General features: G+C 45.1%; 2 protein-coding genes across 9 annotated transcripts in view; one reads left to right on the top strand and one right to left on the bottom strand.

The window, feature by feature from the left end:
• Positions 1 to 4096: 4096 nt before the first annotated feature.
• On the bottom strand, positions 4097 to 26498 carry PPP1R10 (protein phosphatase 1 regulatory subunit 10). Of its 7 annotated transcripts, XM_080996070.1 has the most exons (20): positions 26326 to 26498; positions 25308 to 25689; positions 14813 to 14930; positions 14234 to 14320; positions 13629 to 13764; positions 13329 to 13380; positions 13141 to 13218; positions 12650 to 12820; positions 12141 to 12246; positions 11524 to 11633; positions 11098 to 11198; positions 10046 to 10193; positions 9579 to 9740; positions 8883 to 9129; positions 8279 to 8354; positions 7620 to 7817; positions 7068 to 7182; positions 6578 to 6685; positions 5655 to 6278; positions 4097 to 5238 (listed from the first exon to the last, which is right to left on the bottom strand). In XM_080996070.1, the coding sequence occupies exons 3-20, from the start codon at positions 14917 to 14919 to the stop codon at positions 5129 to 5131; spliced, it is 2736 nt and encodes a 911-aa protein (XP_080852196.1). In that variant the 5' UTR covers positions 14920 to 14930; positions 25308 to 25689; positions 26326 to 26498; the 3' UTR covers positions 4097 to 5128. The 7 variants fall into 7 exon arrangements, with proteins under 7 accessions (XP_080852196.1, XP_080852197.1, XP_080852193.1 ...); XM_080996071.1 differs by lacking the exons at positions 25308 to 25689; positions 26326 to 26498 and adding an exon at positions 21934 to 23289; XM_080996067.1 differs by lacking the exons at positions 25308 to 25689; positions 26326 to 26498 and having other exon boundaries at positions 5655 to 5765; positions 5802 to 6278.
• Positions 25866 to 27895, top strand: part of MRPS18B (mitochondrial ribosomal protein S18B) — a 10477-nt gene continuing 8447 nt past the window's right edge. The window contains exon 1 of one of the 2 annotated variants that reach the window (XM_080996075.1): positions 25866 to 25986. In XM_080996075.1, the coding sequence (XP_080852201.1) occupies positions 25921 to 25986 (66 nt within the window). In that variant the 5' untranslated portion in view covers positions 25866 to 25920. Of the gene's footprint in view, positions 25987 to 26884; positions 27024 to 27895 lie in introns of those variants that run through there. The other variant, XM_080996074.1, reaches the window with a different exon arrangement.

Here is a 27895-nt window from a genome sequence, read left to right as displayed (position 1 = left end):
AGCAGGGACCGAGCAACAGGAGCTCACCCCGTCGCGGGGATTCGAACCTCTGACCTTCTGATTGGCAAGTCCTAGGCTCTGTGGTTTAACCCACAACGCCACCCGCATCCCTTATCCTAGCAAGCTGCTAAACAATTAGAATGTACCTAGAATCCAGGCAAAGAAAGGTACTGCATGTGAAGTCCCATTTGCCTTATAAGCCATTGTTCCTGCGGGACTCGAATCAGGCTCAAAAGTGTATCGGAAAGGAATCTGTGGTTTGCAACTAAACAACTCTCAGAGTGACGTCTGCTCAAAGGACAGCTTTTTCAAGCCTTTGCTGCTTGTCTCAGTCTCTAAAGTCTTTCAACCGAATGATTCAGTCACATGAAACCTGCATTCCGTTGCTGTGAACATTCAGTTTTTGTTTTTGTTTTAATTTACTCGTGGTGCCTTGTAATTAACGCCAGCACAATGACTGTTTAGAAGCCAGGCTAAATTTGCATTGCTTAGCCTAAGATGCTGTCTAGGGCAAAGTTTGCATGCCTTCCATATTCCCCACCACTTCCACTTTCTAGCCACAATTTGGGGTATTTGTCTGGCAAGAGGCGCCCTGTCAACATTCTCCACCCTTCTCTGAGAGCAGCAAACTATATTGTGCAGAACGAAGTGGACACAGGCAAGTTTGCCAGTAATTTTTTTTTCTTCATCAGGTGACAAAAATGGATCAACATAAGCTCTAGGCTGTGGTACAGCTTCCTCATTTTAACAGTTCAATGAGAAATGGATAAAATTAGCTCTAGAAACAATTTAGGCATACAAATGATATCAACAAATTAAGCAAATTATAGAGAAAGCTTAAATCAGGGGTCAGCAAACTTTTTCAGCAGGGGTCCGGTCCACTGTCCCTCAGACCTTGTGGGGGGCTGGACTATATTTTGGGGAAAAAAGAGAAAAGAACGAATTCCTATGCCCCAAAATTAACCCAGAGATGCATTTGAAATAAAAGTACACATTCTACTCATGTAAAAACACCAGGCAGGCCCCACAAATAACCCAGAGATGCATTTTAAATAAAAGGACACATTCTACTCAGGTAAAAACACGCTGATTCTTGGACTGTCTGCAGGCCAGATTGAGAAGGCGATTGGGCTGGATCTGGCCCCCAGGCCTTAGGTTGCCTACCCATGGCTTAAATTATGAAACTGAGGGAGGAATTCAAGGCTATGTGTATTGTTTATATTTGCATGATGAAAGGATCTCCCCTCTTTCTCTTGCACTCTGTTCCAGAGGTTCTCCCAACTCCCCCCCCACCCAAGCACAAGCAAATGCACAGGGAGGGGAGCCGTGTTGCAGCAGTTGAATGTCTTCTGTGGGCTCCCATTGGTGGAGCTAGTTGGTTGAATCCAGCCCTCAAAAGTGAACTGAAGACTTGAAATCGAAATGACCTCATGATGCCATAATGCAGGGGTTACCAATGTAGTGCCCTTCAGATGTTGCCTGATCATCCCAGACCATTGGCCATGTTGGCTGGGACTTAGGGAAGTTGAGTTCCAACAATATAAGGAGGGTATCATGTAGGATTTTCCTGTAGGTTCTACCCTAGATGATAAGCAACAGAAGTGGTTTTTAAAAAGAAAAAGATGGTTCCATCCATGATGAGCCAACAGCAACCTGAAGCTCTCCAGATGTCGCTGGACTGTATCTCTCACCACCCCTGAACATGGACCTTGTTTGCTCCAGCTGATGGGAGTCCCAAGAGCTCTAAAGCACCAAGTTTCCCCATCCATGCCCATTGCAGCTGCCTCACAACAAACTATTCCTAGCAGCCTCCAGCTGGCAACTGTAATATGTAGGGAAGGCGCCATGAACCATTCATGATCCTACAACAAAATACTCCTTTGTTGTTAACATCTTTCTCCAGAAGAACTCGTACAGGATCTCGGACTGGTAAATTTACAGGACCAGACTGTAGGTCTTCCAATTGATCCAGGCCTAGGTTTATTTCTGAGCCATCATGGTGCTACCTGCCTGTTGAGAACAGCTCGCCCATTTTGCCCAGGTCAAGACATCTTGCTGCCTGAGGCAGTGGACAAGACAATGCCCTCCCTGTTCTAAGTACCAAAGCCAACTAAGGCTGGCACCTGAATCCTATTGGCAATGGGACAGCATCACCACTGCAGTGGCTAGCTTCCGAGATGCAGATCAGATCAGCTCTGTCAAAACTAATACCTGAGCCAGGGCTCTCCCTCTGCTTAAGGGTAGAGTCAGCCATTCTTTTGCCAGTGGTAGAGCATTACTGCCACCTTAAATTCACACCTATATATTCTGAAAGTCTGCTGTAAGTAGCTTAGGAGCCATAGGACCGACTGCCACATACCCATCACTGTTTAAACTACACATTATTTGTTGCGTTCAACCTATCCTGCAGAACTTTGGAGGAAGAAAAGCCACCCGAGTTAAACTGCTTCCACCAAGGGTGATGTTAATGTCAGTGGCTTTACAATGTCATGTCCTGCCCTTGGTAGATATTACCCCAAAACTGATGACATACCTAGTTTTGTAGCTCTGCAGTTTCATGTATGGTGTGAAATGGGAAAGCCCCTTTCAGAAAACAAGCTAACTATGCCCAGATCACATCCTGAAGGTCCCAGGCCACAGAGAGGTTAGGCTGGCCTCAACTAGAGCCAGGGCTTTTTCGGCTGTGCCCCCAATCTGGTGGAACACTCTGTCACAAGAGACTACGGCCCTGTGGGACTTGACATCTTTCCGCAGGGCCTCCAAGACAGAGCTGTTCCACCAGGCCTTTGGCCAAGGCACAGCCTGACTCCCTCCTTTGGCAATCTTCACAGAACTTTAGCCTAATGGTTGCCATCAATTTGAGTTGAATTAATTTTATAATGAAATGCTTTTAGAATGTTGTACTATTTTATTGTTGTTAGCTGCCCTGAGCCCGGCTTTGGCTGGGGAGGGTGGGATATAAATAAAATTTATTATTATTATTATTATTATTATCCTTGACATTGGCATTATGGAAGATAATGCCTGCACGTTAAGAAATGCATGTGGAAATTATCAGAAGATTAGAAAGGCTTCAGAGAAACATGTTTAGTGAAGACGACACACAGGCCAAGACAGTGGGTCTCTTCGAACTACAGCACGTCTGGGGAAACCTGTGGGCCTCTCTACATGTTGTTGAGACTCCCAACAGCAGCCAAGGATGACGGGTGCCAAGTTGCATGATGGTGCCTGGCCTATGTGGCAGAGGGGAGTCAACCCCAACTTGCCTGGCTCAACTTCAGAGAAAACTTTAAAAATTCTCAGCACTCGACAACAAACTTGTTTTAGCAAATGTGCAAAAAAGGGGCAACCTAAATGAAGCAACTCTGCGTGGAAAAATAATGGCTGGAGTTCACTAACAGCAGGAGAAAGCAAGCAGGGACATTTGACAGAGTTGTATGAAGAAAGTGGATTGAGATAAGTTTTTCTTCTTGTAATACAGTGGTACCTTGGTTTGCAAACAGTCTGGTTTGCATAAGTTTTAGATTACAAACACGCCAAACCCGGAAGTGTGTGTCCCAGTTTGCGAACTTTTTCTCGATTACAACTCAATTTTTTTGGGTTACGAACAATGTTTTTTTTTTTTTGAGGCCCCATTGGCGAAAGCACGCCTTGGGTTACAACCTGTTTTGGTTTATGAACGGACTTCCGGAACCGATTATGGTTCTAAACCATGGTACCACTGTACTAGAAACTAGGCTCACTGGTAGTAGATTTGGGACAGACAGAAGGTTCAGAGTACTTTGCTGGGGAACTAGATAGTTCCTAGAGAATGTAATCGCTTTCATCTGCTGCATGTGAGCTTGCAGGAACTGAAGGCTGGAGATGTGTCTCTGGTTTGTGGAGCAAAACTCTTTTACCGTTTTCTTTTGCAAAAGAAACACTCTTGGACAGATGGTTCCATGAGAGCACCGCTCAAGCCAGCCTATGCTGGAGAATTGGCTGGTTCAGGTAATAATTCAAAACCATTCACCCCTTTCCCCCTCGAGCCCTGGTTCAATGAATACAATGTAATTTATTTGCCAGGGAAAAGAACAGCCAGCCCAGACGACAAGGGTTAAATTAGATAACTCATTTTCCCACCATGTTTATTACTAATGTACAAAATATACAAAACTTAGAGAGAGAAGAGACATTTCCTTGCCCTCAGGAGAGGGGCGACTGCACCCACTTCAAGGAGAACGGGAGACATAAGATGTAATGACAAGCCCACACCTTGTGAGACACTTAAAAAAAAAAAAAAAAGGAAAAAAAGAAACCCACAACCAACAACATAAATCAGGAAAACAAAAATTACCCCCCTAAATCATTAGAGTCAAGGTTGAGTTTTCATAGAAAACAGTTTGTAGGTTTCCCCTAATGACAGAACATAGCACCAAAGGAAACCGCATCTCTGCAGCCAGTGGGGAAGATGCGACAAAGGGGAGAGGCTGGGGCACCAGTAAGGTATTGTGCAAGTGGCAACTACTGGAATTCCCCCATCTCCCAGTGGGCCTTCAACCAGGGCTGTAGATTCGTCGACCGCAGAATAATCCAGAAGCGGCTGCTTCTCGCCCTGCCTCACAGGCGTGTTCCTAAAAGGGCAGCGTTTGCCTGCGGAGGCCAGCTGTTCTGCCGGAGAAAAAGCAAAGTCCTCAGTGCAGGCCTGGTTCCTGGGAACCTGTGGTGGAATACAGCCCAGCCCAGGCAGGCCTTTCAGAGCTGCAGTGCCTCCTCCTCCTCTGCTGGTTTTCACAGGGATATTTACACAGGTCGGTCGGCTTTTCCAAAAATCCTGCCCTGACGTCTCTTGTGCTTTCACAGCCATGGGTGGCCTCATCGCTCCACAGACCAGACGGAGAAGGTGCCTCCCAGTGGTTTCCTCTTTTTGGGGGGGGGGATGTGGCAGTTCATATCAGTAGCAGCGGAGGGGAGAGTGGTCGGCTCCCCCTTGCCCCAAATGTTTAAAGGGCCTCACAGAAGCCATAAAAAGGTGGATGCAGCATGAGTCTCGAGAGTTGGGGGTTCAAGTCCCAGAGTCCGTGACATGGGAATGTGTGCTGATACCACAGTTAAGAAGAGCTGGGGAGAGGGGCCCGGGGCCCTGCGACTAGGGCAAGGGCGGCCCGTTGACGCCAGGGTGGTAGAAGGCACACTTGTTCTCGTACCTGCAGCTGCCTTTCATTGTGAAGTGACGGCAAACGGGGCGCTCCGACCTGTCTGCGAGGCGAAAGGGAAGGGACAGGGCAGTCAGCCAAGGCGGGAAGGAAGTTCGGGCAACTTTGCATGCATCCCTTCCCTCAACATGCTGTTACATCCCAGCCACCCGCAGACCCAGAATGCGATGCATCACAAAGAACCAAAGATGGCAAAACAAGTTTCAAAAGAAAGCATGCTATTAAAAGTAAATGGGAAGAGACTATCCTATGCCCTGGGCAGCATTGTTAACATCTGAAGAATCTGCTTTAGGGGCCAAAGACAAAGGGGATGGACAATCTGTATTCAAACATTTCTGTTCCCCTTTGCTTTTTCTTTTAGCAGCTGCTTGCCTCCCTGTGAAACTCTGCATGCTGGGCTGACACCCTTGCAAATCCCACCCCATCAAGGGAAGAGCACTGAAAATTTCCAGTATTTACCTCCACCATGGCCGCCTCCGTGCCCCCAGCCGTGGTCCCCTGGGTGACCTCTGCCGTGGTCCCCTGGATGTCCCCTGCCGTGGTCCCCTGGGTGACCTCTGCCGTGGTCCCCTGGATATCCCCGGCCGTGGTCCCCTGGATGACCACCTGGATGTCCCCTGCCGTGATCCCCTGGATGACCGCCAGGATGTCCCCGGCCGTGGTCCCCGGGGTGGCCCCTGCCGTGGTCCCCGGGGTGGCCCCCTCCTCCGTGGCCTCCATGGCCGCCGCCGTGTCCCCCTCCGTGGCCGCCACCGCCGTGTCCCCCTCCATGGCCACCGCCCATGCTGTTGTTGGGAGGGCCACCCCTACCATTAGGGGGGCCGCCGTTCCGCCTGCCGCCTCGTCCACGGAAAGGGGGCTCTCCGCCTCTGCCACCTCGCCCACGGTGAAAAGGGCCAGGGCCGGGGCCCGGACCAGGGCTGCCGCCTCTCATGCCTCCGTGGGGCCCACCTCGCATGCCACCGTCGGGAGGGTCCCAGTAGCCATCATTACACTGGGGAGGGGGTGGGCCCATCATTCGAGGCCCGCTGGGCACGCCAGGGCCGGGAGGCATGTTAGGACCAACTGGGCCCCCGTGGGGTCCTGGGGAAGACAGAAGGGGAGCACAATGAGCGTGGCTTTGGGTTTAGCCAAAGAAACACAACTGACAATGGTTTTTCAGGAATATGCCATGCCCCCCCCCCCAATCCCAGGGATAAATCGGTTGGTAAGAGCATAGGTCTCTTGAGCTCAGGGTTGTGGTTTCAAGCCCCGCACAGGGTGAAAGATTCCTGCATTGCAGGGGGTTGGACTAGATGATTCTCATGCTCCCTCTTTCAGCTTTTTGATTCTATGATTCCATGCTGGCCTTTTCTTTTTAGGAAGAACCCATCTCTACTTACCAGGCATAGGTCCTGGAACTACAGGAGGGAAGAGCTGCATGTTTTTGGGCCCCGGGGGAAATCCGTTGGGGACTGGACCAGGCCCTGTTCCAAGCAGTCCATGAGGAACTATAAGGAGAAGAAAGGAACTGTTAATGGAGTCCCATCGCAAAGGAGAAACAGAGAAAAACAGCTGTATATGAAAGAAAAAAGAAAGGAAAGAGAGAAACAGCTCTACATAACCACCAGGCTAAACCGAACCCATTAGCCACTGTAAGCCTGGAATTCAAACACAAAGCTTTGGCATGTCCTCCCTTGGATGGGCCACCTAGTCCTTTACTTAGGCCTCCATTTTAAAGTGGGGGGAAGCAGCCCTATGGCGCCTTATGCAACAGACTCATGGGGAGGAACTGTGTGGCATATCTGGGAGGACAGCTGATGGAAACAGCAAGGCCTCTTCAACATGGGGGGGGGGGCAGAGGGATTAAGGTGCCAAATGAAACCAACTCACCTCCTGAAGGACCCGGTCCAGGCTGACCCTGCAAGTTGCCCAGCAGGTGCTTGATTTTGTCGGAGTAATCTGGCTGCTTCAGCAGCTCTTCTGTTTTGTGATTGTTGGAGCCACCCTGCAATAAACGGGGAAGACAAGCCGTGGGATTAGAAAGGAGGTCTGCAGCCTTGGCCTACCCTGTCCCCACTGGCTACACTGGTCCTGCGTACACCTCTGCTTAGCTGGGGCAGGGGAGCTACTCCGGTTTTGCGCAAAGGAAGGCACCAGAAAATGGGTTTCAGGACAGAATCCCATTTATCAGCTTCTCTTCCTGGCGCAGTGTGGGATAGTCTCCTGCTCTTTTTATTTCATGAGGGGAAGAGGAAGAGGAGGAGGATTCTGGTCTCTGCACCTATTTGAAGGTGTCGGTAAGATGGGGCCAATAGCTTGGTTCAGCAGAAATTCGGCTTCTCAACTGCAAAGGAGGCAGGTGAGAAGGAGGCATGGCAGGCCAGGTCAGCTGCGATTGGTTTTCTGCTGCTCAAAAGACTGCAATGTGGCAGTTCTAGTTACCATGATGGAGGTGAGGATCTCTTGCACGTTGATGGAGGAGTTGGGGTTGGGGCCCTGCGGGTTCTTGCCTGCCCCCATGCTGCCCATGAGGTTGGCCAGGACCGGGGGCAGCTTCGAGCCCCCAGCTCCGTCCGGAGACTGCGAGGCGGTGGTTGGGTCGAGTCTTTCCTCGTAGGTAGCCTCATCCATGGAGCATTCCTGAGAGAGGTGACAGAGGAGACAGAAGGAGTCAGCAGAGGCTGGCTGCTGGGGAGCTGGCTGCTCAAACCCAGGGAGACGGGGCGGGTGGGTGGGTGGGAGAGCCGGCTGTTCTAGCCCAGGGGAGATCGGCTGTGCTTCTGATCCAAAATATTCCCCTTCTCCAGCTTGTTTCCACTACAGAGAAGGGAAACCAACACAGAGAGGCGGCAGGGAATAGGCATAGAGCACAGGGTTTCTGGGTCCCTTTCTTAAATATGCTTTCTTAGCACAGGGAACCTAGGAGTTTTCGTCTATCAAGTGTCCTGCTCTTAAAAAAATAAAATATTGGCCTGCTATACAGTTGCAAGACTAGCCCTGGCTATCACTCCCACTCCTGTTGTAGCCACTATTTTTTATTTTTTTGCTTTCCTCTGCTCAAAGCAGGGGATTGGAAACCACCAAAGTAGGAAAGCACTTACCTCATCCAGAGGAATGAGCTTGGGCGGCACTGGCTCATAGGACTCTGGGTCAGGCTCATGAGGACTGTCGGGAACACTAGGGAGAGAGAATATTAGTCTGGAATTAATACAGGGAGAGAAGAGACGGATAATGCCTTGCCTAAGTTAAGACTGCTAGGCCTGAAACTAGGGAAGCCAAGAAACTTGAAATCCCAGGCCAACTCTGGACAGTTCACCTAGTGCCCTACGTAATAAAGGTCCTTCTCCTGCCACACAGGAACACTTGAGAGGACAAGCACGGTGAGAACTGCTGAGAGCCCAGATACTGCAGAAGAAACGGGAAGATAGAGCTGTAACTGCCCAGGTCCTCCCCAAAATGGGACTAGCCATGGAATTGCCTCTCCCAGCCATGTAACTAATACTGTTTCTCCACTGCTGTCTTCCAGGATACATGACTGAATCCTTGTTAAAATTAGAGCATTGCCTATAGTCAGGTCGGTATTCCATCTAGTTTCTGTGTCCTATACTCAGTCTGGAAGTCATCTGCTGAAGATGACAGGGATCTAACCCAGGGTCTCAAGTGCTCAAAATGCACACGTCAGCACATTTGCTGGAGTTCACCTACCTCTCTTTGGAGAGAAAGATTTCCTGCAAAATGCCTTTCTCGCGCTCAGCCTGGGTGAACTTCTCCTGGCTCCCGCTTCCTGGCTGAACCAGTGGAGAAGGCAAGTCAATGGGCTTCGGGTAGACCCAGGGGATCTTCTCCTCCATGGCATCGTGACTGAGCCGACGTGCTGTCTCAAAGGCCTCGCGATCCTTCAGCATCTCTCGCTTGGCAGCTTCGCCAAAGTCTTTGATTTTGTTCACATTGACTATGAGGACAGAGCAGACAGGTAAGCCTAAAATAAGATCTGGCAAAACTCTTTTTAACAATGCAGCTAGGGACCCTCGTGTGCCAACACTGAAGGTTCATTATTGCCTTCCCACACCAACTTCTTGGAAGGGAAAACCAATCCTTTCTGTTGATCAGCACAACAGAGAAACTCCAAATTTTCCCACAGCAAACAATATATGTTAGCCTAGAGGACCCTCGGTTCCTGAATATCAAAGCTTTAATTCAACAAAGAAATAAACCCTGGACATTACTGCTTGCAAAGAAACCCTTGATGGAAAGCCAAGAGTGCCCAGAATAATTGTTTTCACTGTCACGTGGCCTTGTGACTTAGCCACTGCAGAAGGAATCCCAGGGCTGTGCATGTGTGTTTTCGCATTCCAATTCCTTTTATTTGCACAAACCTTCTCTCCAGAACAGGGCACTCACCTCGCTCTGTCTCATCCAGTTCGAAGTAGAAGTATTCCCGCAGCTTGCTTTCCTCAGGCCAGCTCACAGTCTTCTTCTTCTTGCCCTTCTTTGTCAGCTGGGTTGAGTCGACCGGGCTATCGGCTGGTTTGGAATCCAGCAATCCGCCCTGCTCAGAGGAGTCTGCAAAAGCACAACCACATGCAAGCTCAGCAACAGAGCTGCAGAGACATCGCATGCTTCGAATACCAGGGCCAGAAGAGGCGGGGAAACCCCTAACCTGTTTCAGATGCCATGTATATCCCTTAGGCCAGTTGCCTTTTAGACACCATGCACTAGCTGCTCAGGATCTTGCTTTGAGACAGCAATTTTAAGATGGTGAAGGCTTCCTGGACAAACTCAGCACAGCATCGGGTAAAAAGCTCTGCTCCATGTACACACACACACACAGTTACACTGGATGTGCCTTCCCTCCTGCTATTCCTTACTTGTCTCCATTGGCTCAGGAACCTCCACAGCTGGTACAGGGGTGCCAGGTCTATCCACATCCATTGGCTCTGATGCAGGGGTAAGCTCTGGTGAAGCTGGCTTGGTGGCACTCATTTCTTGAACTGGCTTCCCTTCAAAGGGGCTTGACTAAATATTGAGAAACACACCCCAAGCCTCTATTTAGTTAATTGCCAGATACGGTGTTAACAGTAGGGGAAGTTGGGGCTTTGGCCATCAATATACATATTGATACATCCACCCCCATTGTTCAGCCCGGACACTGAGGTCCAGCTCTGAGGGCCTTCTGGCAGTTCCCTCACTATGAGAAGTGAAGCTACAGGGAACCAGGCAGAGGGCCTTCTTGGTGGTGGTGCCCGCCCTGTGGAACGCCCTCCCACCAGATGTCAAGAAGATAAACAACTATCTGACTTTTAGAAGACATCTGAAGGCAGCCCTGTTTAGGGAAATTTTTAATGTTTGATCGCGTTTTTAACATTCTGTTGCGAGCTGCCCAGAGTGGCTGGGGAAACCCAGCCAGAGGAGCAAAGTATAAATAATAATAATAATAATAATAATAACAACAATTCCTATTATTACCGCATTTTTCGCCCTATAGGACGCACTTTTCCCCCTCCAAAAATGAAGGGGAAATGTGTGTGCGTCCTATGGGGCGAATGCAAGCTTTCGCTGAAGCCTGGAGAGCGAGAGGGGTTGGTGCGCACCGACCCCTCTCGCTCTCCAGGCTTCAGGAAGCTATCCGCAAGCCTTGGGAGCCTGTGGGAGTTCCCGCCGGGCTCCCACGGCTTGCGGAGAGCTGCCTGCACCCCAAAGCCTGGGCGCGCTGAGCAGTCGCACCCGGGCTTCGGGTAGCTCTGCGCAAGCCGCGGGAGCCCTCCCACGGCTTGCACAGAGCTGCCTCTATCCCCAGCCCGCGCCTGGGGGGGAATTATATATTTTTTCTTTATTCCCCCCCCCAAAAAAAAAACCTAGGTGCGCCCTATGGGCCGGTGCGCCCTATGGGGCGAAAAATACGGTAACAGGTTCCTCTCACCTTTGCTGCAGTTGGAGACAAAACTTTCTTTTTCTTCTTGATCTTGATCCCTGGGACAGGGGCAGAGTTTAGGGCATCCAAAAAGCCCAAACCTTCCATAGCTGGGGATGAATGGAGAAAAACGGGTTGAAAGCAACTCTGCAATCAAAGTCCCTCATCAGTGCAATCCTGAACGTGTTTAGTCATAAGATGCCCCACCGTGCTCAGTGGGAGCTACTCCCAAGCAAGCATGGCAAGGTCTGCAGCCTCGGAAACATTCAGCAGCCACAACAGCCTCACTCATGAGGAAGGTCAGAGCACTGGTATTCTAGCTGCCTCTATAGTGCATGTTACTCCATAGGTCATTTTCTACCTGGGACAAGCCTTCTGGGTAAGACACAATGGTGTGAACAACCATTAAAAAAAACAAAAATTAGAGAAGCTTACGTTGTGCGGGGATGATCTTGACTTTAATCTCTTTGGTAGTGTTAGGGGTGGTATTGAGGGGCTTGTATTTCTTCTCAGCAGGTGGGTTTTCTGCAATGGGAGTAGATGTGCTGCAGGAGAAAAGGCACCCAGTCAGTTAAAAGAGGAGGGGGCACTAGGAAGGTCGCCATCAGTTTCGGGAGTTTATATCTCTTGTAGTAGACAAATTGTCTTGGAGACACAAATTGCATACTTCATTTGTCTAGCGAACATCCCTGCTGTTGTTATTTATCCAATTTACAGCCCGCCCTTTTATCAGAAGATCCCAGGGCAGTGTGAATCCAGATTCTGCTCCATCACTATTCCAAACTTCCGTGCTCCAGCATATCTAAAAATCTGTGAACAGAACGGCTTGAGCCACTTTCTCCAACTATTACACCTCATTCACTACAGATAACAAGCAAAAGGCCTCCTGTCACCATCAACTCCCGCCTCCTGAAAGAGTTGATGTTACAACTTAGGAAAGTGCTGGCTCAACAGGAATAACTGAAGCTTCCCCAATGCTGGGTTGAGATCCTCCAATCGACAAGTAGTTAAGAGCAATGAGATGAAGTCATCATTAGGACCCAAGGACTTACTTCTGTCTCTTCAGTGGTATTGGCTTCAAGTTGTATTTGTCCGAGGTTACTGCAGCACTGACAGTTTTCTTTACGGGAAGGAGGGATGGAGTCTCCATTTCCAGCCCTGCAAGTTAACGGCAACATTCAGTGTCATAACTGTTTCCAACAACAACTGCAACGATCCCAGAATAGGCTCTGCAAGTATGGTCTGCCTGCCTATCCAAGACTGCAAGCCAGCTGTTTCTAGAATGTATTTTTGCTCAAAAACATATTATTTTGTTGGCTACATTTATATCCCACCTTTCCTCCCAAGGAGCTCAGAGTGGCATACACAGTCCCCCCCCCCATTTTATCCTCACAACAACTTGGTGGGGTGGGGCTAAGCTGAGAGGCTGCGACTGGCCCAAGGTGACCTCGTGAGCTCCACAGTTGAGTTGGGATTTGAACTCTGCTCTCCCAGGGTCCTAGTCCAACTCTTAAATGCTACACCATACTGGCTCATTAAGCATGACTATGCCAGCACTTACCGGTGGAACGGAACTTAGCATGGCTGGGCGCTGTAGTGCGGAGAGATTTTGGCTTTTCTTTCTTCTTCTCAGGGGTCTCTTCAAGCTTGGCTTCCGATTTGGCCTCCTGAGGCTTCTCCTGAACGGGTGTTTTGCCTTTATTCTCCTCCTTTCGCTTTTTCTTGTCTCGCTCTGCAAGGAAGAATGAAGGTCAGAAGGGTTAAAGTTGGAATACTTCCTGGCCCTTTCGGGATGTAGCTAAGGGAGATTTCATCACTGTTTGTACTTGCTTTAAACAATGTGTGAATATACCAATCAGACTACAATTTCCATCATCCCTGACCACTGGTCCTGTTAGCTAGGAATGATGGGAGTTGTAGTCGAAAAACAGCTGGAGACCAGAGTTTGGGAAACACTTGTTCTTAGTTCTGAAGGATGAGACCGGTTAACAGCCAGATTTGGCTATTACAAACTTAACCTAAGCATCTGTGAGACAGCACAGAGTCACTCACCTGTAGGCTGGGAGCTACTCTGGGAACGGATGACACCCATCCAGTCGCTGACCAGTATTGAAGCCAGTCTGCGAAGCTCTGGAAAGGAGAGAGACATAAGCACCGATTGAGCTGCTGGAATATAGTGATAACCAATGTAAGAGGGCATGTGTCAGAATTCTGCAAGTGTCCAGAGAACAGGTTTTTACCTTCATCCTCACTTGTCTTGCTGAGCTGCTTGACCAGCTTGGCAGTATTGTTCTGAAATAGAAAGGGTGGGAGGAAAAAATAGGAGGTTATCACATCAAGCAAAACGCCAGGCTGAAACAATGCGTGTCAGGTTGCTGTATTACTGCACCCAGGGGGTACTGGCTTTGGGAAAGGCGTGTGATCCCGAGAAAAAGGCCAAGCCCTCCTGGCCCACCCACCTTGCCGCGGGGCATTTCTGCTGCCCTGAAACCCAAGGGCAAGGGTGAAGAGCAACGCCCAAAGCTGTTTCATTGACTAACTTGTTTCAGATGATCCACAGTAAGGGGCAAGTGCTGCAGGGTGAGCAGGATCTGTTGCAGGAGGGGCACGTTATTCGCTGCTTTTGAGCTGGTCAGCCATGTGTTGAGAAGCTTGTAGCCACCAACCTTGATGAATCTGCAGAAAGAGGGGAACACACTTTGTTGAGATAAGTGCTTTGCTCACCATTCCTAGATGGTTGCAATGAGTGCCTAGGATTTGTAAGACTAACTGGGAGGCGGATAGACAGGCAAAAGCAAAGCAGGGATATGAATATCCTGAATGCAAGTGGGCTCACCCTGCTAACTATTATTATTTATTTAAGTATTATTTATTTATTTATTTATTTATTTATTAATATTCATGTATCATCGAGACCACAAGATGGGTTAAAACATAAAACGCAAAATGCATAAAGTAAAGTGAGTGACTGGACAATTCAGTGGCATCTGTAATTATAGAAAGCATATTCCTTTTGCTGGAGGTGGCGACATGAGTCAGAAGTCCACCCCAGCCCCTTTCCTAGACTTAATCCACAGAACTCCCCCTCTGCCTCTGGAACTAGCAGACCAAATTCTATTCATCAGAAACATTCAAAAGTCCTTACTTTGAGAGTATGTCTTGTGTTCTGGTCTGCAACAAGATGTTCAGATAGATGCAGCGACTGACCATCTTCTGGGCATCTTTCATCAAGCTAAAATTGGATAAAAGGGAAATATTAACTACTACTGCAAGCAGGCCATCCAGAAGATGAGACTGTGTATAGTCACCAGATAATATTTGTAAGGAAAAGGGAGCTTTTTCAGTGGGGTGGGGTGACACACACAGAGATACATTTGTTGAGAGAAGGGAATTCAAATTCTGTCAATTCCAGCTCACCCAGTAAGCTGACCTAGTTTTCAGAACTATATGCAAGGTCAGGCTTCCTCAACCTCGGCCCTCCAGATGTTTTGAGACTACAATTCCCAGCATCCCTGACCACTGGTCCTGTTAGCTAGGGATGATGGGAGTTGTAGTCCCAAAACATCTGGAGGGCTGAATTTGGGGGTGCCTGCCATAGCTGAACAGCTGTAAATGATGCTGGAGGGTTCTTACATCGCATGTACAATGTAAGGTTTTAGTAAGCCATCACTTTTTGGGAGTCACAACAAGCCTTTCAATTATACCCTTAACACTAAAAACCTACTTGAAAATTTTAGTGATTCCTTCGTGTGTTTTGACTTCTCCATCTTTGCCAAGGAAACAGTCCAGTCCTTTCAGGAGTTCCTTTGGGTCTATCGGTCTGGAACCCATGGTTGGAAATTCTGATAAAATAGAGGAGAAAAGCAGCGTACTACAGTTAGTTCTAACTCCTCAAAACAGTTAAAAACTACACCTTCCCTTTGCAAAAAAAAAAAAAAAAGTGAGAAAATTTCAGGGGGTAGCTTTCAATTCTAGTAAGTGCAAAGTATTATCATGTTTCCTCTTTAGATAAAGTTCTCAGGAGTCAATGTACAGTGCAGAGAAAGGATCAAGATTTGCACTGAAAAGTTATCCTATTCTTTGAGCCAACAAGCGGCTTCCTCAATCACATAAACTTTGGAAAATAAAAAGGAGCAGTAAGCAAAGAGATGGCGAAAGACAGTGAGAAAGAGTGAAGAAATGCTATCCTCTGCACTGATAATTTGTTTGCCATTTTGTTGATCACCATGACTTTTGAACGAGTGTTGGTGAAATATGCAGGCTGTTACAAGATATTTTGTTTCCAACTGGAACAAGTATTTTTTTAAAAATAAACATTTTGTGTTCTGCCACATGCAGTTCAAGTCTCATATATTTCAGTCACAACAAATATCTTTCTACCTAATGTTCTGAGAGTTCTTCCCTACTAATATCATAATATTTTTTAACTTTTACGAATTTCATAGCACAATCCTATGCAAGTTTACAGTTCAGTGGGGCATACTCTCAGGCACACAACTAAAGTTCCTCCTGTCCTATCTTTAAGGCAGGATTATTCATACTGGAATACGTAGGCCTGACTCTAAAAAGCACACTGTAAATAATTCAGCGAGATATAGCCAGGCTAAAATATAAAACTTCACGAGAAGTGTGAGAGGCAATATACCAGAATCTAGTTTTATTGGTGGTAACATTTCTGACATCCACTCTAAGTATTTGTTTTACAGGAATACAGCACACAGAAGGGCACCCCCATTTAAAATGGGCAAATGCACTGAATGAGCATTTACAACAGTTGCTTAGATGCAATTATTTCACTGGGTCACATAAAGGCTTTTTGGACCTAGCAGCTTGCAATTGTCCATTGCTTCACATATCAGGAAACAGCCAAGCAAGATCCAAGGGCCCGTTCTCTTGTTCCTCCACTGCCATTATTGTAAAAGGAGTAGCAACCTCCTTTTATTATTACACTAGCACCTTAAGATGTACATTCAACTCTCGTTAACCCACAGCACTTCTATTGCCACGAGTAGCAAAACCACGCACTCATCAGTGTTTTTCCAAGTTTTTGGAAAGGTCCTATATTCCATGGAGGTCAATGGGGCTCATCAGCCAAGTGCACAACCCCTTTTCTGAGGAAAGGGCTCATAAAGTTGCTATGCTCAGAAAGCAGTGTTCCAATGGTATATTCTGTGCGAGTCAAGAGTTGAAGCTGTGTGGTTATAAAAAAGCCCATGGCCATATGCATTTCTACACTGCCAACACTAAAAGGGGGCTGTCAGTGGATGTGCAAGCTTTATGGTAAAAGCTACCTGAAGAGGTTCATGAGTCATGCTTTTTCACTGGCAACTTCCCCTAATGTTTAATGTACTTCTCAACTTTCATGGCCAGTCAAGTTATACTATATAGCTGCTAATTGTCAAGGCCCCAAAGCACGGGGCAGTGCCTGGTCATGGGTAGCAATTGAGCTAAATTGTAGCAAGGGAAGCCAATTTAGTTTAAATCTGATCCAGCGCATGGTTCTCTCTCTCTCACGAGCACACATTATGGGTGGCAGCTGGTTTGAGACTGTGCAGTGCTCCAGCTGTGCCCCCTGCAATTAAACCAAGAGCAGCTGATGTTTCTACAGCTAACTTCTGGTAGCCAACATAGGAACTTGCTGGTATAAAATCATGCCCGAGTCAAGACCGTCTCTTCCTCACATCATGGTTTATTAGTCTCTGAAAGAATACCATGTATGATTGACCACCACAAATCTTAGAGGGGCAGCAAGATGCCAATTTCATGTTAAGATTTGGGGCTTCTTGATTTTCTATCTTCTTTTGCAAGGACAGCTAGTTGCATCAAGAGGTGTGCTAGCTATTGAAATTGTTCAAAGAGGTAGCCTGTAGCAACCTGCTAAGCATCTTTCTACTGGATCAGGCTCAGTGCCAATCTGAAACAGGGTTGCATCTATGTAAATGTCAGTTATCTAATGGCAATACAGTATGCATTCTGAAGCACCTTAAATCCTTGCAAGTTTGATGCAGTAGCAACTGTCTGCATTGAAAAATGTACTCTCCAATTCAAGAAGTCTGTAGCATATTAATATATGTAGCTGCCTGGAAGACTAAAACTACTTTTGTGTTCACTCTCAATGTGAAATTGGACTGGTGACTCGAGCTGCCTTCTGTGGAGGCATTATCTCCCAGCAAGTGTGGTTTCAAGTTGTTTTTTTAAAATACAGGACTAGACTACAAAATCCAGATCTTCTCATAGGCCTGCTTTTTTTCAGTGCCTGAGATTTCCCCCTAAATCAATAGGGTCCAGGAGAGGTCCTACATTCTTCTAAATCCTTGAATTTGGTTATTTTAAAAAGTGAATCCACTGTTGGTGATAAATCAATAAGTTATTATGCACTCATATGATGGAAAATTAAATCCAAGGACAGCTGGGCAACTGAGCAGGAGATTGGAAGGTGTTACCAGCTTGTGGTTGCTTGAAGATCTTTTTGCGTGGCTTCAGTCCAGTTCTGAAGCATTTGCATTCAAGGTCCATGTTTGTGAATTCACCCTGTAGTGGATAGGCCAAATGACCAAGTGGGCTTTGGAGACTGAACTCCCCCTTTCACCCCACAATATGGCCTTTCACATGCAAGGCAGCAATACACTGGTGACGAAGACTTGCACTGATGATGCTTGGGCTCAGCCTGCTGTGGCGGTGAAGAGAGGACTTCAGTCTCCAGAGCTGTCAATCTGGCAATTTCCAGCACTACATTCCCAGGAGAAATTCAAAAAATATGCATGTTACTTATGTACAATTTCAGCAACTTCAGTCTGCCCAACCTCCCTGGCCTTGCAAGCAGTACCATGGCACGCTGAGAACACCTACATCTGCAATGTGGAGAACTGAGGTAGCAAGTTTAACTAGCTGGTGTTCCACGCCTGTGTTTGAGTGTCTCTCCTTTTGTTGCCATTTGATCCGCTACAAAGATGGACTATAATTTAAAGTATCAATGTGCGCTACAAACCTTGTGAGACTGGTAATTCTATAGAACAGTCCATTCTCAACTTTCCAGGCTCCATAGCTATGTGTTTGTGACCATGTTCCCCACATCCATTTCATGCATGAATTTAGGTGTATTAGTAATTAGATGTAAAGTACATTGGACATTAGATGTAAAGTAATGCAAGTAATTTTAAGGCCCCTAAGGAGCAGTATGACACTGACCTTAATCAGGGTTTACTGGACTCCAGGATAAAGCACCACATTTATGAGAAAGCCCTGTGACACTTCAGAAAAAATAGCACATATGTATTATGGCACAAGCTTTCATGAGCTAGCACCTCCTTATTTCTGATTAGATTGGCTCTAGGTTCTTAAGTTTATGCCACGACACTTTGAAGATATCACAGGTCCCATTTGCTGAGCTTTCAGCTGCTATGAATTACATCCCCCCCATATAAAGAACATTAATCTAAGTTTCCCCCTCCAAAAAAGATGTCATTTCCCTGCATGTGCACAAAGCTACAGTATTAGGATTGCAAATGCCATATAATTATTTTTGTACAGAAGCTGCCCCACAAAATACTGCTGACAGATTAAGAGTCAATTCTCTGAAAAGTAATCTGTGTTAGATGACGACTTGAATGAAGTTTTCAAAGCAACACGTCCTGTAATAGAATCCTGCAAGGATTATGGACAATTTACTAATGAAGGGTTTAGAGAGGCAATTTACCACGGGCTGGGGTACATGTACTTACTGTAAATTTAAAAAGCTAGAGTAGGGAATATGATGGCAGCAAGCTACTTTAAGAGCTTAGAAACAAGTTGAAACCTTTCATATGCTCCAAGGTACATAGTTACAGATTCTGAAAAGGAACGCTATGAAAATGGCAATGTGTTTGATTTCAAGATATAATTTTAGCAGAATTATTCTTATTTCTAATTATGACTCACAGCTCTCAATCTCATACTGCCAGCTTTTTCTCTGCAGCTCTGACCCTCTCCTCTACTACACAGCTGTAAAACAATAACCTATTTGACCAAGACATTGCTGTAACATCTCAACAAACTGAAGAGTTAAGATTTTTGCAGTCATTCCAGGTGTATCACACAGGATTAGTAAAGATACCTTCAAAATCTATGCTCATCATGAAGCTTCCATTCCCTGTACAGTAACTATGCATGTAACACTTCACATCTGCAGAACTTGTTCCCAAGCAAACAGGCTGCACAAAGCCATACAAAAGTTAACAGTACTACTACAAATGGGGGTAGGGGGGGAATGCTGTTTCATTTGTGAATGTGGATACAGCAATACCCATTCTTTTCTTAGAACATTAGAATTGTTTTAACTGTTTGACAGTGTCAGTTATACAGAGCTGGTTTTGCTATGGAGCCAAAAACTGGCCAACATTCATCCTCCATTAGAGAAACTATTTAACTGACCATGCTAATATTTCAAAACATACAGCGGACGCGCAGGTTGCGAATGTGATCCATACGGGAGGCACGTCCACAACCCGCAGCGCCACGTCTGTGCACGCGCGGGTTGCGATTCGGCGCTTCTGTGCATGTGCCGAAACCTGGAAGTAACCTGTTCCGGTACTTCTGGGTTCGGCGCGGTGCGCAACCCGAAAATACGCAACCTGAAGCACCTGTAACCCAAGGTATGACTGTATTGAAATGTGACATGCAATTCAGAAAAATAAGGGCCATGTCAGATCCTGGCAAGTCGACAACAGTATACTCAGATAATCTTCCTGTAGCTGACTAAACCTCAAATATATGCTATATTTCCCAATAAGGCACACAGGGGAAGATTTTAGGGCCTGTACTCATTAACATGCACATAAATCCAACCCTCAGTAACCTTACCAGAAATGGCAACTGTGCTTGTCTCCAGTCTATACAGTTCTAGTATTTGTAAACAGGGACACGATTTTACTACAACTTGGCACAAGAGCTACTACGTAGTGCCCAAGCAAACAAATCCAGTGTGAAACACAGTTGGCATTTTAAATATTTTTCTTCCAAATTAGAGGTAACATATTCCAACTACCAACCACAAAAATACCCCCCTCCAAAATAAATACAAATAAAGGGCCATTTAGGATCAAAGCCTTCATTTCGTTTTTAAAAAACCTTGAAAGGGTAAGCCGCCTTTTCAAAGAGCAGACTGAAAACATAGGAATTCAATCAAACTCTGTCTTATTTAAGACTCAAGAACACCATTCGGAACAAATTCTAAATACATCTGCACTCAGTCATGCCACTCCTATTTTGAAAAAAAAAAAGGCAAAAAATAGTAAAATGCCAGATGACCATAAAAAAGGGAAGTCTCAGCATTCATTCCTTAACAGTTAACATAACTACTTTTCACACTTAGAAATGCTTCCAGATGCAGATATAACACTAGGCAGTTAAATGTACTTGTTCCTTGATCATATACAAACCTTTTTGAAATTAAACATTATGCCACTCTCATAGCGTATATCAAAGGTCAAGAAGGGGAAAAAATAATAATTGCAAGGTAATTTGTTTTTTAAAAATACAGATATCTGACACCTCTGTAATTTAAGGTGTCAGCAAAAACTCAACTTGCAATAAAAACACTGTAGCATGTTGTACCTTCGCTAAAGAGAACACATTTTTTATTAGGACAACTGTGAATTAATGCTTAAATGTTTCATCCATGTTCATAAATTGTGTAAAGTTAAAAATTATCAACTTCCACCCTACTTCTAAACCAAAAGCACGGATTTGGAAAATAAATTATGCAAGGAACCTCAATCAGTTCCCCACAAGGCACTCCTGTTAGAATGCCTTGTGTCAACTGCTGCCATACAAGCAAGAAGCAAGCTGATTTCTCAAGAGTTATTTGCTTCCACTGTATTACTTTGCTATCTTGCAGAGACTCCTGTCAATCTTTTTACAAAAACACTACAGAATTTGGGCTTGCTGAAGCGTAAGTAACATGTAAGCTGTACCATAGAAAGCCAAAAACTGGACGGAGAACCAACTAGGAAGATACAGGCGATACTGGAACCACAAGCTAAGCATGTCTACTCATCTATTCAGCATTATCCTCTCCCAAATGCTCCAATTGTCCTGAAAACAAGTTCTCCAGGATTGGACTCCATGGGGAGAGTCATTTGATACTTACAGTTTTAGAGAATGGACTCGGGATTTTAATCCAATTAAGACATCTTCATATCCTACAATTCTATTAATATATGTTAGCAAAGTGTCTTAAATAAATGTGTTCCCAAGGGAATTACTGAAGTGACAGTTGCTTACTGCAAGTTTTCAGATCACCCCCACTCCCACATAAAAGTATGTCTGCTTCATTTTCTTTGAAAGGTACTCTGTTCACTACGGTAGTGTGCTGAATTTCTACTCTAGCAAGTATGGGGAAACTGATCTGTAGCAGACAAGCAATTCCACTTGAGGTCAGCATTTCAAAAGTGCAAAATTCAAAAAGCCAGTTTTCATTTTAACTTAGAAGTATCAAAACCACCTAGCTTGAGGCTTACTGACTTTTCTAAGCAACGGCGTTCATGGCATCCAACTGATCTTTCTTTTTATGTTAGATCCTAAATGTCACAGGTTTTCAGATGGAGCCAAGATTTGAGAGGAACGTTAAATGCTGCAATCCTGGATAGACTTGAAAGTAAATCTCACTGTTGAGAGGATTTGTTTCCAAATAGGTCTTCAAGCTGCATGGCTGCTGTTGCAGAGACCGCAGTCCTGCGACACCTTTCAGACCAATTTATGGCATTATGTTAAACGCCAATACATTTCCTAAAAAGAAAGGACAAATTGCCAAAACTACTATGGGAAATGTTAATTACTCAGGTTTCTAGTTTGCTTAATTACACTTACATGGAAATTGGCCCCACTGAAATTTCCAGTTAAGAATGATTTTCTCAAAGGGGAGTATCTTTTCCCTCACAAAGTGTGCAGGAAGAAAGGCCAGACTACATGTACTATTGTCCATCAAATTTAGGTCAAGGCTCTAACTTAGTCCATGTTTCCTTCAGCAGTGGTTAAGAGATGAAGAAAAAGAATGCCAGACTTGTAGGGAAGTTACTAAGGAAGAGCCAACTTTTCAGACTGTTGTTTTTACACTATGCACACACAGGATCTAAACCAGCTTGTCCCAAAGTCTTGTGACATTTCATTGCCTCACCAGCTCACTGGCTGACCTAATAATGTAGGTATAACATTTGGCAGAGAAGCAAAGCCATAAGGAAACAGGCCAAGACTTCTGAAGCCCGTGGCGCCACTAGTCTTTATAATGCTTAAATGGGCTGCAGCTCTTTTGCCAGGCTTCCAGAATTGAAATTTCAGAATACCAAGCCAACAAAGATTCTAAAGCATTGTTTTTCCTTAGGAGGGAATCCTTCAAACAATGGATTTAAGAGGAGTCTTACGCCACACTACTTGCCTTACTTTTACGAGTTTGGGTAAATTCCTAGTTAAGCCATTGTGCTTCCAGAAAGGCTGCTACTCACACCAACACTTTGCTTATCTTAAAACTGAATTCCTTAACTTTTAAAATAGAATTTTAGCAGTTCAACACCACTGCTAGTTTTTATTATACCTTTTAAGCTCACACTGTATTGGAATTATCACTCTGATGTGTCTTTACTGAACCAATATGAACATCTGCTGTTGTGCTTTAAGGATCTAAAGCCTATTAGAAACTATTCTTGATGCCCCAGTGCTGCTAGTTATCCCATAACTGTTGTGGACAGTATGTTTTATTCTCCTAAGATCACTTCATCTCTAATGGAGCATTATCAGTTTTGAAATTTAAAGGCCCACTTAATCGGTGCACGATCTGAACATTACCCAATACCTGCATTTTGAGATGAAATTGTCTTCTGCAAAGTTTACTTTTAAGAAGCTTGTATTATATAAGCTTTCCTCATTCTATTCCCCACTCCCAAACACAAGTTAACCTGACAATAGGTGTCTTTCTTAATAGGGCACTTTGAAATATTCTTCAACGAGAAATGTTAAGTGCCTCAGTGCTATAAAGACTTCTAGCCAGAAGAGTGTCATTTGTTCTTTCGGGGAGGGGAGTGTTACAATATGAAATGCTACCACCGGAGGTGTAGATGGAGGCATTTAAATTCTGCTTTGTGAAACATTCCCCACAGAAAGTAAAGGATCCAGTGCTTAATGGGGGGAAGTCACAAGGGCAGCATCTCTAAAATGCTCTTTGATGTTCATGCAGACCCTTTTTAAGGAATTAACCAACTTAAACATTAGTGTCCTAAGCAGATTGGCAAACATTTAACACCCTTAACAGCCTGCATGCATCAGTAGGTGTCACTTCATGGCGCTGACAATGGAAGAGAACAGCAGCAAAAAAATAAAAATAAAACAAAGTGGTCTGGAACAGAAATGAAGGTTGTGAAATGTAATTAATACCAGAAAGATTTTGCTTACCAGGTGGAATTGTGGCTGTTCCCCTCCCTTTGATGAGGTAATACAAGTGCTGGATTCCCATTTTTCCTAATGATAACTTCTTTCCTAGTACATTGTACAGGAACTGTGGAATGTGGCAAATTAAGACAAAACTTACCCCCTCCCCCAGCTGTGTGCATGTGGCCGGAGAAAATGCAGACACCCCCCCTTTTATAACTTTTCCAGCAAGTGTCATTGACACTCACAAAAGATTTGGGGTCCAGTGGTAGCATTTCATCTCAGCAATTAATTTGTCTGAACATGCTTTCCCAATCAAGCCCACCCTCAAAGAAACCTAGAGATGAAAAAAGGGAAGGGGAAAAGACAAGGAAAAGACACAAAACAGTTTGCCTGCCTGATACTAAACATAAGCACTTGACAAAAATTTCCTAATACAAGTACAGCAGACAAACATGGGAGAAATAACTGAAATCCAAAGCTCATGTGATGTTGAAACCTAAAAAAAACACATTGTGGATTTATGATCATACTTTGCACTTATCAAGCTGTATCTAAAGATCTCCTCCTATATATGAAGTGGGAGTGGAATTTCATTAGATTGGTTTTTTTGAAAGGTGATGAAGGGGAAGGTTAAGGCGTTCTCCCCTCCCCCATCATCTCTCCTTCCTCCATTTCATGTCTGCTTGCTTGGGGCGCCAAACACAAGCTATTCAGGGGGAGGAGTTTACTACAAGCTGCTTACATCAGCTCCCTTGCCCAGCAAGCCTTGTGGGTTCTTGTACATGAGGAAGGAAAGAGGCAGCGACGCCATTTTAGAAGCACAGGCAATTAGGAAAAAAAAGCAAGAGGCTTTAGAATCTATTAAGAGGAAACTATAGCAATACAATCCCCACCATATACACAATTTGTAGCATATTATGTCAGTTCTATAGACTAGAACCTAATTAACATACACAGTTTGGGGGGGGGTGCCGGAGATTCAAAGAACCTCCCATTATTCACTACTATAGGGTTAACACCACTCCCTCCTTCTTTTACCCTCCACTTGGGAGGAGGTAGAAAATGGCATTAGAATGGAAAGGTCCTGTAAAGGAAATATACAATGCTGCTTGTCAGGGACAAAAGATAAAATAGCACCGCCATATTGCAGCAAGGGGAAATAAATAGGATGAACATTTTAAAAACATTAGACCTCATTTGAGTCCAAGAAAACTCTTAATTGGCTTTTTTTAAAAAAAAACTGAGTGGTTTAAAACAATTTTCCCATCATGTTGCAATCTTTATTTTTAGATTGCTAGTTATTTTTTGCAGCATTACATACTTACATATAAATTATAAAACCTTCCAAGATTTTTTTTTAAAAAACCCCACAGCTCCCATTTTCACATTAACAAATTTAGAAATAGATACTGACATATCACCCTGTATTTTAAACTGTCTAACTACTGGCTAGAACAAAATTATTGCTTTCTTCATCCCTTCGCCTCTTACCCTGCAATCTTTATGTACAGATTGCTTATTTAGCTCCATTTCTACGTCTCCCACACAAAGAAGTAGTACTTTATGGCTCAGTCACCACCATCTATTATGTGGGAGCTCATTAACCCTTGACAAGTCCTGGAGATGATAGATTATCTAAGAGACCATCATGCTCCTTATAAATATGCATTTTAGGTGACAAAATGCCCGAGTCTTAAGGGTTAACACCTCAAACAAAACCCACTTCCCCTCCATTTTTTTTGTCTTTTCTTCGTGCCATTAGCTCACTTCGACACGGACCAATTTTCTTTTGGTCAGTTGGTTGAAAATGCGACACTTACTATCCAATTAATTTTCTCGTCGACAGCGCCTCAAGGTTTAGCTTTTTTTTTTTTTTGGATTAAGCTGTGTTTTTAAAGAAAAAATTATATTTGGTTTTCATTTTTAAAAAATATAGCAACTTTTTGGACGGTCAATAAATAACAAAAAGTTGCCTATTAAAAAAATCAGGGAAAGTTGTTGCTAAATATTAATTTTGTTTTTTTGTTTTTTAGTGGCAGTTCTCCTTCAAGGTCACAAAGAATTTTATCAGCTTCCCAATACAGACGATCTGAAATGTAGCTGGCTTTTTTAGTGTCGTCTCAGAGGCTCAAGATTGTGGGGGTATTTTTCTCTTTGTTTCGCGGAGCAAGTTCGACGGTGGTGTCTCAAGCCAAACCAAACCTATAACAAGAAAAGAGAAAAAAAATCACAAAGTTAAGCTTAAGAATTTAAATTCAGAGGGAGGAAAAAAGCAAACAATAAAACCGAACTGTTACGTAACAACAAGCCTTTGTTAAGGAGAGGAAGCCGCGACGATCATTGGGGCGGGCGGGGGGGGCGAAGAAAGTATTTTTTCCCCCCTTTTCTTTTTAAGGGAAGACGTCCCTTTAAAATTAAGTTGCTCGGTTTTAAATGGGTATTATTTCCTTCAGGGAGAATTCAGCTAAGAACAGTCTTGAAAGGACAATTTACCTCCAGGTACAGCCAATCAAATAATTTACTAAAAATCGCCAATTAAGACGCATTCTGGGAAGGGGAAAAATAAAAATAACCCTAACGTAATGCCCTTTTGTCCCCACCCTAGCCGTTCCCCACAATAACGTTCCGAGATACACCGTACTTACCTTTTAACAGACCCCAGAATGGCCGACCAGGGCGCGCGCGGAGGCTTTTATATGAGGCCACTCCCTCTCCCCAACTCCCCCCTCCCATCGTCGCGCGATGCGGTAAAGAACAAAGGCGAGAGCGCGCGCCGCCGCCCTATGCCGACAGTTGCCCGGCCAAATCCGAATCAAAATTTACTTCAAAGCACATCACCTGAATCGCATTTTGAAATCCAATCGGACTAACTGAGCCGAAATAAAAAATTCCGCCCGTGAAGGTTGTGGCGCAGTTAGTAGAACACGAATACGCATGCGTGATCCGTTGCCAGACCCGCGACGTGTGCGCGCCCGCGCGCGGCCTCCGCCCTAGTTTCCGTGGGGGGCAGGGAAGGTGAGTGCGAGGCGGCGTCACAAACCGAGCATGCGCCTAGCTCGGTGGTTGACGGCGAGTACCGAACTCGGCACAATGGTCAACCATTGTGCTCATGCGCAGTGAATCAGCTCTCTCGGGGGCCCCGGGGGGTGGGGTTCGTTCGGCGGGTTGTGGCGCAGTGTTTTATTGTGGGGAGCGTTGTGCGCGTGCGCGAGACTCGGCTGGACCGGGGGAAGGCCGCGTCATAGCAAAACGCGAATTTAAATAAATTTCCATTTTGGGTTTTGTTTTTTTTTTGTCGTAGGCTTTTATATGTGAATAAATACCAGAGGGTGGTGGGGAATAAAAAAAATTAACTATGGGCTCAAACCTGTCGATGCCCCAAGGGCACCACGTACAAGGTCACTTTGAGAAATGGCGCATGCGCAGCGAAGCCTCCGGACTCCAAGATGGCGGCCTCCAGTTGTGCCATGCTGCTCAGCAGGAGCTTGGGCTGCTTGGTGGCTCGCACTGTGCTTAGGAGGCCTCTCTGGGCGCAGGTGAGGAGCCTTTTATGTTTCACCGGGGACCTCGCCTACAACTGGAAGTATTCGTTTTACTATGCGGGGTTAGAGGCTTCCGCAGAAACAAAATGGTTTCTCTTTGTGCTCCTACTAAATTCGGCTGATTCTGGTTCCTTCTCCTTTCTTGCCCTTCTCTAATTCTGCATCGTTGCTTCTTTTACCTGACAAGAAGCCTTACGCGTTTTTAGGGCTTTAAATGGCGGGGCTCTTCCTCTTCTTCCCGCTGCGGAAAGCGGGATGTCTGTATCCATGGGTTACGTGGCTGTTTATATAGGCATTGTAAACCATATCCATTTATTCTGAAGAAAAGAAATCTTAAACTACTGTTTCTGTATTAAATGTCCGCTACGGCTTTGTAACAGAAATGGAATGCGCTTTTGGACTTGGGAAGCATGGGTGTAAATTCTGTATTACAGGCTGTGATTCTTACTTTACAATGTTCCGGTCCCTGCCTGGAATAGATTATAATCTAAAGTACCATATCAGAATATAATTAATTACCGGTAATTGGTGGTGCCCGCATGTTAGTGTGTTAATTCCCCTTTATCCTTTGCTAAGAGCATGAGCCAGTTAATAACAAACAGCACAATCCTATCTATGTCTACTCAAATGAAAGCCTTGCTGAAGTCAATGGGGCTTACTCTCAAGTAAGGCAGGGTAAGAATTGCAGCCTGATTTAATTACTTGCTAAATTCATAGCCAGTTCTAGTCTCTTTAATATAGCTTTAATAGAGGACAAATTATTTATTAAATTGATTAGAGGATAAATAAGCTAAACGTATGTTAGCCTCTCCATGTTTCTTCATTTTATTTACGCAGAGAAAGCTCACCCTTCTTCTCTTCATCTG

The sequence above is a fragment of the Podarcis pityusensis genome (genome assembly GCF_964106645.2).
Source record: "Podarcis pityusensis genome assembly, chromosome: 2".
Classification (NCBI taxonomy): domain Eukaryota; kingdom Metazoa; phylum Chordata; class Lepidosauria; order Squamata; family Lacertidae; genus Podarcis; species Podarcis pityusensis.
The sequence above is the reverse complement of the archived record's forward strand: the minus strand, read 5'-3'. Positions and strand labels throughout refer to the sequence as shown.